Raw genomic sequence first — 12,035 nt, forward strand, 5'->3', positions numbered from 1 at the left:
CTGCTGCCAGCATCCCAAAGCTAATTCCCTTCCCTGGGTAGCCTTGAGAGACTCTTCACCAATTCCCTGGTGAATACAGATCCAACCCCCTTGGATCTAAAAACAAGGAAAAAATCAATCAGGTTCTTAAAAAGAAGGCGTTTAATTAAAGAAAAAAGGTAAAAATCATCTCTGTAAAATCAGGATGGGAAATAACTTTACAGCGTAATCAAACTTAAAGAGCTCAGAGGACCCCCCTCTAGCCTTAGGTTCAAAGTTACAGCAAACAGAGATAAACACCCTAGCAAAAAGGTACATTTACAAGTTGAGAAAACAAAGATAAAACTAACATGCCTTGCCTGGCTGTTTACTTACAAGTTTGAAATAGGAGAGACTTGTTCAGAAAGATTTGGAGAGCCTGGATTGATGTCTGGTCCCTCTCAGTCCCAAGAGCGATCAACCCCCAAAACAGAGAGCACAAACAAAAGCCTTCCCCCCACCAAGATTTGAAAGTATCTTGTCCCCTTATTGGTCCTTTGGGTCAGGTGTCAGCCAGGTTACCTGAGCTTCTTAACCCTTTACAGGTAAAGGGATTTTGGAGTCTCTGGCCAGGAGGGATTTTATAGTATTGTACACAGGAGGGCTGTTACCCTTCCCTTTATAGTTATGACAAGCTAACATATTGCTAAGCCTGAAAATACCAAACTACACTCTGTAGGAGCCAGCTGTTCAGGGAGGAGGCGCAGTAGCTCCAAACCAGCGATGTTCTGTTGGGCAGCGATGGGAACCCCAAATGCAATGTGTTTGGGACAGGCTCGGTCTTAGCTCGTGCAACAGGCTGCCGCTTCATCTCCAAGAGACATGAAATTCACCTTCACATCCTCACCCTAAGGTGTGCATACACAAACATGCTGCTGAGCTAGTGTTGCACAAGTGCCCAGAGATGATGAATATATGATCAAACTTGGTAGTGTAGACAAGGCCTTAGGTCGCCAAAAACTGCCTTTTGGTGACAAAACAGCAAGAGCATACACACTACAATCGGACTTTTGGCAACCCACTCCTACGAGAGACTTGTCTTTTCCCCCCCTTCACTGTCGACAAAGAGCCAGTGCAGACAGTGAAAGACACTGGCAGAAACACAGAGTTTTGTCAGTAGAATTGGCTTCTGCCGGTATCCCACAATGCCTGCGCTGATTGCTCTGCTCAGTGTTTTGATCTCCGCTACCCTGCAGGTATGTGCCCTCCCCTTTCAAAGCTCCAGGAAGTATCTGTGTGCTGCTCCGTTTTGGAAACAAAGAGCAAATCATGGGACTGCTCCTGTTCTGTCCGGCACTTGGAACACAGCAGCAGGCGGAGGGGGACAGACTGCTGTGCTGCTTTGCCATTCCTCAACATGGAGAGCTCACAGAGCTACTCGTGATGTTGCTCGCGGCAGCGGAGGGGGCTGTGGGAGAACTCGGAGAGAATCCCAAGATGTGCAGCGATCAGCTCTTCCTTCCCACAACACTGCACTGTGGGGCCTTGGCTACACTCGCGGATTTACAGCGCTGCCGTGGCAGTGCTGTGAAGCGCGAGTGTAGTCGCACCGCCAGCGCTGCGAGAGCTCTCTCCCAGCGCTGCAAGTACTCCAGCTCTCCGAGGGGAATAGCTTGCAGTGCTGCGAGCGAGCGAGCGTGCAGTGCTGCAGGCGCTGATTACACTGGCGCTTTACAGCACTGCACTCGCTGTGCTCGGGGGGGGGGGGGTGTTTTTTCACACCCCTGAGCGCAGCAAGTGCAGCGCTGTGAATTGCCAGTGTAGCCAAGGCCTGGGATACATACCCACAGTGCACTGCTCACCCTGTCGATGATGGTGTCCCCATTGTGGACATGATCTGTCAGAGGGAACAAGTGTAAACACCCTTTGGCGATTTTTGTTTTGTCAACTTTTGGGTATCAAAAAGTTTTGGCAACAAAACCTGGTAGTGTAGACAAGCCCGAAGAGTCAGTCCCACCACAGATGGGAAGCTCAGGTGCATTTATACTGACAGAGCCAGACAAACATGCTTGTTTTCTCAGATGAGCCAAGAATCTACACGAGATGAGCGAGGCCGGCCAGCCTGAACACACAGCATCTCAACAGGATTAAGAGATACCAGTGTAGCAGAACCCACACCAGTTCACACTTACAGCTACGTTCTGGATGCTCAACCCACCCCCCCTTCCAAAGTTGGATTGTTTAGCAGAAAAACTTCTGGTCTATGTCAACTAGGAGATTGGGGGGGGGGGGGGAGGGAGAGGAGAAGCAGCACCAAGTGTACTGGGGAAGTGTGTGTATGGGGCGGGGGGGAGGGGGAGGAGGAGGAGGAGAAGTGTCATGATGCCACAAATGAAAGGGAAAAAAGCAGCAGAAAAACCTGCCTGGCACCCTGTCACTTACACAAAAGGGGGATGTCAGAGCAGAGAACAACTCCTAAGGGTGCCACACTGCACACGTACACCCCACCCAGACCGACCTTCTCAGCACCGTGCTGTGTACCCAATGCTCATGTAATGAGGGCGGTGGTGTAGCGGTTTGCCCTCATGCAGCAAGGTACATACTACCGCAGCCCATCTCCCCTTCCCAGCCAGGCTGCAGAAAGCAATGAACAGCTGGTTCCAACCAACAGGGAAGCAGGTCACACTACAGTCCTAATTCCACAAGAGGGAGGGGGAAGAGCTCAGCCAATTATGTTTAATTTTAGTCTAACCTAGCTTTGCATCTCCTCCCTCTGCTGTATCACCAGTTGTACCTGAAAGGCCGGCAGCCATGCACAGAGAGGCAGCAAACAGCACTCGCCATGTGTCAGCCTCCTTGACTGTGCAGGGAATCCATGGACATTCAGCAAGGAAAGGAAGCATTCTGCTGACCGCTCCGCCGTCATTAACTCCTCTGGTAGCTGCTCCAGTAGGTGCCAGTCTTCCCAAGAGCAGGCTCCCAGTGAGAGACCGCGCATTCACACCACCACAACCAAGCTGGAGCGTTTGCATAGGAAGCAGGCCAAGAGGAGGAGGGAGAGTTACCAAGAAAGACACTAGCAGAAACACACAGGTGACTTCCAGCATTACAGCCCCAGCAACTGGCTCCAGAGCTGTGCTACCCATGACAGAGGCCGGCGTGGAGTCTAGTGCCTGGGACACAGCTCCCGCGTTCCAGTCCTGGCTGCTCCGAGCTGGGAGGGTCACTTCCTTTCACCACACCTCTGCTCCCTGCTCCCCCTCCCACTTGGCCTGTCCAGACTGAGCTCTTTGGGACAGAGGCTGTACTGCAGTTAGCACAAGGGGGCTCCCATCCTGGCTGAAGCCCAAGAGCATAAATAGCACCATATGGGCCCCAGTTCACCTCCCAATGGGAGCCCATGCGCACAAGCAGAGTCAGGTAGTTGGGGGTCTGACTGGGCAAGCGGTAGCATCAGATTAGACTCAAGCCATTCACCCAGGCACTGGCTGAGGGCAAGCACTGGAGGAGCAGGGAGAGCAGCCCTTGAAGGAAGCGAGGGCAAGAGCAGAAAGTGCCTTCCTTCCCAACCCTTTGTCTATTTCAGTAGCCATGCTGATGGTCCCACAGAAGTCACATCTCGCCTTTCAAAGCAGAGGGACTGTCACTCTCTAGCAGTGGCCAAGGGGTGGGCAGGATCCTCGAGACAGGTGATTAGAGGTGCTCTACCCTGCAGGCAAATCGTCTGCAAGCCTCAGAGCACTTGGGAGGAAGAGAGTTTAGCTAGAGGAGAAGTGAGATTCTTTTAGAAACATGCTACTGAGGCCAGATCTGCTTTGCAGTGAGACATCTGGAGCAGCAACAGTAAGGGGGATGCAGGCAGCTGCACGAAGATTTATCCTGCAAGGTGCTCAGCACTCTGGTCCCAAGCTGGCAAAGCATGTCCCTAAGAACTTGGCTGGTTTGGGGCCAGAGGGCTCTGCGCCTTGCAGAATCCAGCCTTGCCCTGAAGCTTATCCCATCTTCCCCACAGCTCCTTCTGCTCTCCCATGTGAACGCCTAGGGAGCAGTCAGTCTACAGGCATGACCACATACCCAGGCCTCCTGTAAGAGATCACCATGAAGGACAGAGAAGCAGTCTAACATTTTGTTACTATTACTTGCTCCATCTGCCTGGCAATTGTTCGTGTGTAGCTGGCCACACGATTACACAGGGGTAAGTCCAGCACAGACAGGAAAGCAGCCCACACCTCATTTACTCGATACTTAAAGGGTAATGCAGAGCTCATTCCCTTTGACATTCATCTCTGAGCATGCTGAGTTCAGCAACCTGTCCTAGCACCAGAGGGGAAATCCAGGACAGAAACAAAGAACTCTGGGGTGGAAAAAAAAAAAACAGCCCCTGAAACACAAGGGAGTGAGAGGCTGACTGCTGGGGAGCAGGCTGAACCCCACGCCCCAGAGTTGAGATGCCTGGGATAAGCTGGGCCTATCTACGCCTTTGGGAAAACTGGGACGTGAAGAGCCCTTTTCTCTGGTTCTGTTATGTTCCTGCTCAGCGAGGCAAACCCCAAGGGGTGGTCACCCCTTGCAGATCAAGTGTCATGTGGACCAATCTCTTGCTAGGTCCTTATGACAATCTGGCAGGCTGTTCAGCCTGGCAATCATTGGCGATATTCCTGCACCAGTGAGGCTTCTGGTGTCCACATGATCACCAGCCAGGTAGCGACATCCCTTGGTGAATGCACTTCTTCATTTGCTGATCTTCCACCCTAACAATATGGCCATACCAAGCAAGCCGCCAACAGAAGCGATGCTGATGGAGTTGTGTTCCCATGGTCACGACCTCTTTGCGCAGCACTCAGATATCAAAGGATAAGAAGGCTTAATACGAGCTGGGTGTTACTCATTTGGAGAAGGCTGGTTTGGGTCACTAAGTCAGCGCTGCTCAGAGCTCTCATAGGGAAGACATGCAGGTTGCCAAACCCAGCCATGTCTGCTGAGCCAACAGTTTGTGCCCAGACACTGCATCACAGGGACCCAGTCTGAAACTGGGAGAATCAAGGGATTCCACCCCAGGCCAGGGAAAGGCAAGAGGCCCAACACCTGGAAGGGTGGGCTCAAAAGAGATTGAGGGGTCAAAAGTGGAGCTAGCTCTGGACCATGACAGTTGCAACTCCACTGACACCGGTGCCAGCTTGGCTCACCATACACAGCAGCAAAGATCTTACATTGCACTGTTAGTATCCTACTCAAAGAGCCAGAGTTACCAGGCAAGAGTTAGTCGAGTGCCAAGAACTCCACCAGACAAGCACCGCTCACTGCCCCAGGGACCAGCCCCTGCTGCTATCCCACACTGATTTTTACCCCACGCTCATCACCATAGTACCACTATCCAGCAGTGAATCAAGCAACATGACCAACATCTGTCCCATGTTTGTTCTCTCCTTCTCACCCCAGAGGAAGAGGCATGTGCAGTGGAGTGTCTTGTTTGGTAGGGTTTGGGGGGTTAACAATACATTGCTCTGTATTTACATTCAAGAAGGCTCATTAAAATGAAAGGCGGCTTGCACTTGCAGTAGAAGGTGGTGAGGTTTGCGACGATCACCGAGGGGACTCTTTCAGTGGTATGGGGATACACAAATATGTGGAAAGAGGGGTGGGGAATCAGCTTTACAGTCATTTGCTTTAATTTAACTCCATGATGCCACCCCACCACCCGCAGATCGCAGAGAGAAGATGCCCTCAGCCAGGATGCCCTCCTCTCCACTGAACTTGGCCGGAACAGTTCTGTCCCTGACACCAATTTCCAGGCCAACCCTCCTCCCCAAAAAGGATCCCACCCTCAAAGCTTTAACATTCAAACTGAACAAGTGATATGCAAGTGACAGAAGAGGGAACCAGCCCTCCCAGGACATCACCATGCGTCACAGGCACAAGGGCCTCTGCTATTTATTGCTTGCCATTTATTTTAGGATTTTTTCTGCTTGCCCCTAAAGGGAGAAAAATAGACCCATCAAGAGGGCTGGGGGAGGGGAGACTCACGACATGTACATGCACGCGCACACATGGGCACACTAGTTCTGTAGCAGGGCAGAATGTTAAGGCTCTTTGTGCAGCCACTCTTCTTTAATAACTTCTATTCAGAGGCTTTTCTGATCCCCATGGCAGCTAGGCCCATGGGACAACAATGGACTCCTCCCACAAGAAAGGGAAGGAGTATTCATGTGCTACAGGAAGGGAAGTTGAGGCATAGAGGGATTAAGTGACTTGCCCAAGGTTACGCAGAGAGTCTGAAGCACAGCCAGGAATCAAACACCTCCTAGTCCTGTGCCTTAACTACAAGGTCACCCTTCCTCTCATCACAGGAAAGATTTCTAGGACAGCTTGGAGATACTTTAGATATTTTGTGGCAGCTACCTTATTGAAGATTGAGCCAAACTATCAGCTATGCAATACAATATGTTCTGCCTGTAGATTCCCTTCTCACAGGCTCTCTGTTTTGTTCAAAGGTTGGCTAGGTGTCCAACTGCCCTCTCTGCCTTTGAGCATCTCCCCCTCCCCCTGTTTATGGGTGCAATCTGCCACCTACAAGTTCCCACACAGCCTGGATCCTGGGGATTTTCATTCACATGCACCAAGGAGGTGACAGTGCAGTCAGGAGGCTACAGCTAGTGGTTCCCAGACAGGAACTCTGGGGAGCAGCTGGCAGGCAGGCAGGCGGGATTTGGCCCTGGAATTCATGTCCCATGCAGCCCCAGCTCAGTACCTCCAGGGCACGTTGCAGCACTTTGAACGGAGGGAACAGGGCATACTTTCCTGCAGGGAGGGTTGTGTAAGTTTTCCACTCAGTCCCATTTAGGATTCTCCTTTAATCAAATGAATGCCCCCAGAGGCTCTTGAGAAACAGGCGTTTTAAAACAAAAAGTTACTGGGAGCACACAGCCGCCAACTGCTAATGTGACCATCGGGATGAGCAGCAAGGCTAAGCGGAGGGGCAGCTGGTGACGGGAAAGAGACTGGATTGACACCAGAGATTCTCACCACAGGATGGCCGAGTTCAAGTTTATTCTGAGTCACAGGTGAGTTTTGGGACTCACTGGAGCCATGAAACCCTGGCATGATGGGCGGTGTAGACAGGTCAGTGTGGGAGGCACTGGGGGAGGCTGAGCAGCACCTAACAACCAAGTCACTGAAATGCACTCTTTTTTTTAGTCATACCTGCTGAGCACGAGGATGAGAGCGTGCAGGGGCAGAGCCAACGTCTCTTTCCTGGGCCCTAAGCACCCAGAGATGCTGGCCTGACTTTCTCCCTGCCGGGCTGTCAAAGCCACCAGCAGGCAGGAGGCCCAGAGCGCTCACCGGGAGAGGTGTGCTGAACAGCAGCAGGGCAACTGGCTGCCTGCCAGGTGGTTACATCTGTATTTATATTGCAGGGCAGTTGTAGTGAGCCTGGCACCTTCTCACCTTGCTGGTCATCTCTGCTTACTTTGCAGTGCCAGCAGGAGAGCCTTGCTTATCTACACACCAGGCATGGGAGATTTCACACAAAGCAGGTATGTTTGAATTGGCTTTGTTGTACTTTCTCCTCCCTTTTGTTAGTCTCTAAGGTGCCACAAGTACTCCTGTTTTTTCTCCTCCCTGAGTCTCAGCCCAGCACCCAATGCATTTGCACAGACACCAGGACTACTACTTTTGCTTGTTTGCTAGATTCACCATTAGTACCTTAGCGGATTTTCAGGGGGTAGAGAGTTCAGTTTTTACTACCAGCCCTTAGAGGAGAAGCTGGCCACGGCTCAGCAAGAGGAGTGATATACTTAATCTTGGCTTGTTAGAGGGCGGAAGAACACACTGGGTTGGCAGGTACTGGAGGGCTGTGCTCTACCAACACAGATTTTGGCTTTGAAATCTTGGCAGAAGGGGACTAGAGGAGATTGAGATGAGACCTCAGCACAGGGAACCATAAGAGGAGTCACTTTTCTTACTATGCCATTGTGACGAACTGGAACTGTTCTTACTGTGGTCTTTAAATGCTGACAGGGGAGTGTGGCTAAGATGGTCTGCATTGGGGGATGGGAGACTGACCTATGGAGAATACCTGAGCATGTAACATGAGAACCCAGGAAGGGGTTAGAGGCCAGGTGACAACTTTGCCCGGGAAACTGAACAAAGGGCTGTGGGAGGGGTTGCTGAGGAGAGAGTTTTCAGGAGCTGGCTGGTGATATGGCTGGGAGATAGACAGGGCTCTGACCTCCCAAGGGGGCTGAGGTGCCCGGGGACCCCAAGATGGACCTAACTGAGGGGGATCCCGTTGTCTGTGCCTGCAAGACCTGTCTTGGACTATGTTCCTGTCATCTAAATAAACCTTCTGCTTTACTGGCTGGCTGAGAGTCATGGTGAATTGCAGGAAGCCTGGGATACAGGGCACTGAGTCCCCCACACTCTGCGACAACTATGCCATCCTTAGAAAGCCTACTGTGCGCACTGCCTGTTTTAGAGGCCAAGCCGTTTCACAGCCTGTTACAGTAACCCAGTGTGAACAGTTAACCCCCTGACCAGGAGACAGACAGTGCGAATGTTCCAATGGGTAAAATTTGATCAGGGTCAGGAATCCACCACCAGGACACATCGGCAACTCTGTCCGCTGAGACAAAGCTCATTCTGAAGGAAGGTGCCTCGTCAATCCTCAGATACAGAAGTCCCCTGCCCTGGTCCAGTGGGCACATTTGCCTCCAAGCTTAGCTAAGTCTCAGGCTGTGCATTAGAACCCTGCACAGTGACACATGGGATATTGCTGATTTGCTGGCACTCGCTGCTCATTCAGGGCCCAATGCTGTGGTTGATTGAGCCACAGAGATCTGCCACTGATATCAACGGGAGCAGGATCAGTTCCTTAATCCCTGGCCATTTGGCTGACATGCCTCAGGATGAAGGGGACAGTTCACCAGACACACGACAGGCCACAGGGAGCAGAGCTCAGGATACTAGCCAGCAATGGTTGGACACAGGTGCCCTCTCCCTGCAGCAGTCTGGCGAATCTGCTCCGTAGGCCAGGAGAGAGGAGGTTGTTTGGAAGAATTCAAAGCAGCAGCAGCAACTGCATAGTCTCAAACCAAATGCAAACAAATGCCATCCCATCTGCACCTTAAGACACGTGTTAAGCAGCCACTTGCACACTAGGCTCAGGCTCCCGACCCATTCGGCCCAGTGCCATTCCAGATTACACCAATCCTCCACTTTGAGCAGGGAATAAACCCAGCTTGCAATCCCAGCATCACTCTACCAGGCATCAACCCTGGGCTATTTCAGGGAACCATGCCCCCAGGTTCCTAGACCCCCATCGCTGGCTTCTGCCCACCTGGGTCTGTATCCTGGGATGATGCTCTTTGGTCCCAGCACTCGGCAAGCTACCCAGCCACGTCACACTTTACCCGACACACGACAAGTAACTAATGCCATACAGATGAGTCAGTCCTCCTCCCTGCCTGCTCTGGAGGTGTATTGATGGGCATTACCACCCCGAGACAGGGCACCGCTGGCTGGGACAGGTGTTTCTGCTGCTCCTACACACACTGCATGCAGGTGGACAGCGAAAGCCCTATGGCTAGAGTTGCCATGGCAACTCCTGACAGCTGTGAACCACTCCAGCATCAAGCCTGCAATACGCAAAACAAGTGCCCGAGGGAGGAAACTCTGTTCCCAGGCCAATCCGATTGCAGCTACAGAGCAGAGAGACAGACATCCCCTGGGCTGGTTCCCACCAACCAGTTCCAAACCAGACACTCCTTGTTTCAGCGCCAACTAGTGGTTATCAGAGCGCACATCCTGTGGGCACGGGTACTGCCAAGTATGTGAACGGTGAGGAACCAACAGCTTCCAACTGCAAGGTAATGGCCCACCACCCCATTGTCTCAAGGGTCAGCCAACACCAAGCTTCTCCAAACCAACGAGACAGCACGTGAGCATGCTCATGGGACCTAGGATTTGCCGAACAGTTCCAGAGAGACTGACAGTATAGAATCATAGAATATCAGGGTTGGAAGAGACCTCAGGTGGTCATCTAGTCCAACCCCCTGCTCAAAGCAGGACCAAGCCCCAGACAGATTTTTGTCCCAGATCCCTAAATGGCCCCCTCAAGGATTGAACTCACAACCCTGGGTTTAGCAGGGCAAGCTCAGTGGTTTGAGCATTGGCCTACTAAACCCTGGGTTGTGAGTTCAATCCTTGAGGGAGCCATTTAGGGATCTGGAACACAAATTGGGGATTGGTCCTGCTTTGAGCAGGGGGTTGGACTAGATGACCACCTGAGGTCTCTTCCAACCCTGATATTCTATGATTAAAGACAGTAGACCAGAGGGGTGCAGCCACATCTGTCAGGCCCAAAATTAGATGCCCCTTCCCAGCAGTCCTTCCCTCTCTCAGCAGCTTTGAGCAGTTGTGTTTTTTAACACACAGATCACTGTTGTAACTTAGAAATATCAAGGGTCCCAGGAGAACTCAAAGGCAGCAGACCACACCATCATCCAGTAGCAGCCTGCGCCCACGAGTCCTGCAGCACTGCAGGCCTGAGCATTTAAAACGCACAACCATTTGAGAGAAGCATCTAACTGCCTGGAATGCTCAAGGAGACACCAGCAAGGTGACCGGGCCCACAATTAAACTGGCACAGGCAGGCACACCAAGCTGGGTGGGGGAACTTCCACAGACAGAGCAGAGGGAAGGTGTGCCACGCGTGTATTTCAGGGGGTGAAGGAAGTGGGGTTGTGTGGGTGTTTCAGGATCAGGAGGAAAGTTGGGGCACTTTTACAGTAGATTTAAATTTGAGACCATGGCAGTTTTGTGCTCCTTTAAAAACCCAACCCTGGACAGAGAGAGCAGCGAGGACTCAGAGCAAGCCAATCAGCCAGGCTGGCAGTCACAAAAGAGAGGAAGCACAAAGCAGTGCTCTAGTGCCACAGACCCCCCCAAAGGCGCCCTCTGCAGCCAGGTTATTTATGAGACTCTCCAATTAGAAGAGCATAAGAACATAAGAATGGCCGTACCGGGTCAGACCAAAGGTCCATCTAGCCCAGTATCCTGTCTACCGACAGTGGCCAATGCCAGGTGCCCCAGAGGGAGTGGACTTAACAGGCAATGATCAAGTGATCTCTCTCCTGCCATCCATCTCCACCCTCTGACAAACAGAGGCTAGGGACACCATTCCTTACCCGTGCTGGCTAATAGCCATTAATGGACTTAACCACCATGAATTTATCCAGTTCTCTTTTAAACGCTGTTATAGTCCTAGCCTTCACAACCTCCTCAGGTAAGGAGTTCCACAGGTTGACTGTGTGCTGCGTGAAGAACTTCCTTGTATTTGTTTTAAACCTGCTGCCCATTAATTTCATTTGGTGACCCCTAGTTCTTGTATTATGGGAATAAGTAAATAACTTTTCCTTATCCACTTTCTCCACATCACTCATGATTTTATATACCTCTATCATATCCCCCCTTAGTCTCCTCTTTTCCAAGCTGAAGAGTCCTAGCCTCTTTAATCTCTCCTCATATGGGACCCGTTCCAAACCCTTAATCATTTTAGTTGCCCTTTTCTGAACCTTTTCTAGTGCCAGTATGTCTTTTTTGAGACAAGGAGACCACATCTCGAATACTGCGTACAGATGTGGGCGTACCATCGATTCATATAAGGGCAATGATATATTCTCAGTCTTATTCTCTATCTCTATCCTTTTTAATGATTCATAACATCCTGTTTGCTTTTTTGACCGCCTCTGCACACTGCGTGGACATCTTCAGAGAACTATCCACGATGACTCCAAGATCTTTTTCCTGACTTGTTGTAGCTAAATTAGCCCCCATCGGATTGTATAGCCCCATGTATAGTTGGTTATTTTTTCCAATGTGCATTACTTTACGTTTAGCCACATTAAATTTCATTTGCCATTTTGTTGCCCAATCACTTAGTTTTGTGAGATCTTTTTGAAGTTCGTCACAGTCTGCTTTGGTCTTAACTTTCCTGAACAGTTTAGTATAGTCTGCAAACTTTGCCACCTCACTGTTTACCCCTTTCTCCAGATCATTTATGAATAAGTTGAATAGGA

The 12,035-nt window shown here is 51.0% G+C and overlaps 1 protein-coding gene across 1 annotated transcript in view; it reads right to left on the minus strand.

Moving 5' to 3' along the window:
• Positions 1-514, minus strand: part of ZNRF1 (zinc and ring finger 1) — a gene marked incomplete at its 5' end in the record, with an annotated part of 63,135 nt that extends 62,621 nt beyond the window's left edge. Inside the window, one exon of the mRNA XM_065567447.1 lies at positions 355-514. Coding sequence (XP_065423519.1) covers positions 355-514 — 160 coding nt within the window. The remainder of the gene's footprint in view (positions 1-354) is intronic.
• Between the last annotated feature and the right edge of the window lie 11,521 nt (positions 515-12,035).

The sequence above is a fragment of the Chrysemys picta genome, chromosome 14 (genome assembly GCF_011386835.1).
Source record: "Chrysemys picta bellii isolate R12L10 chromosome 14, ASM1138683v2, whole genome shotgun sequence".
NCBI classification, from domain to species: Eukaryota; Metazoa; Chordata; order Testudines; family Emydidae; genus Chrysemys; species Chrysemys picta.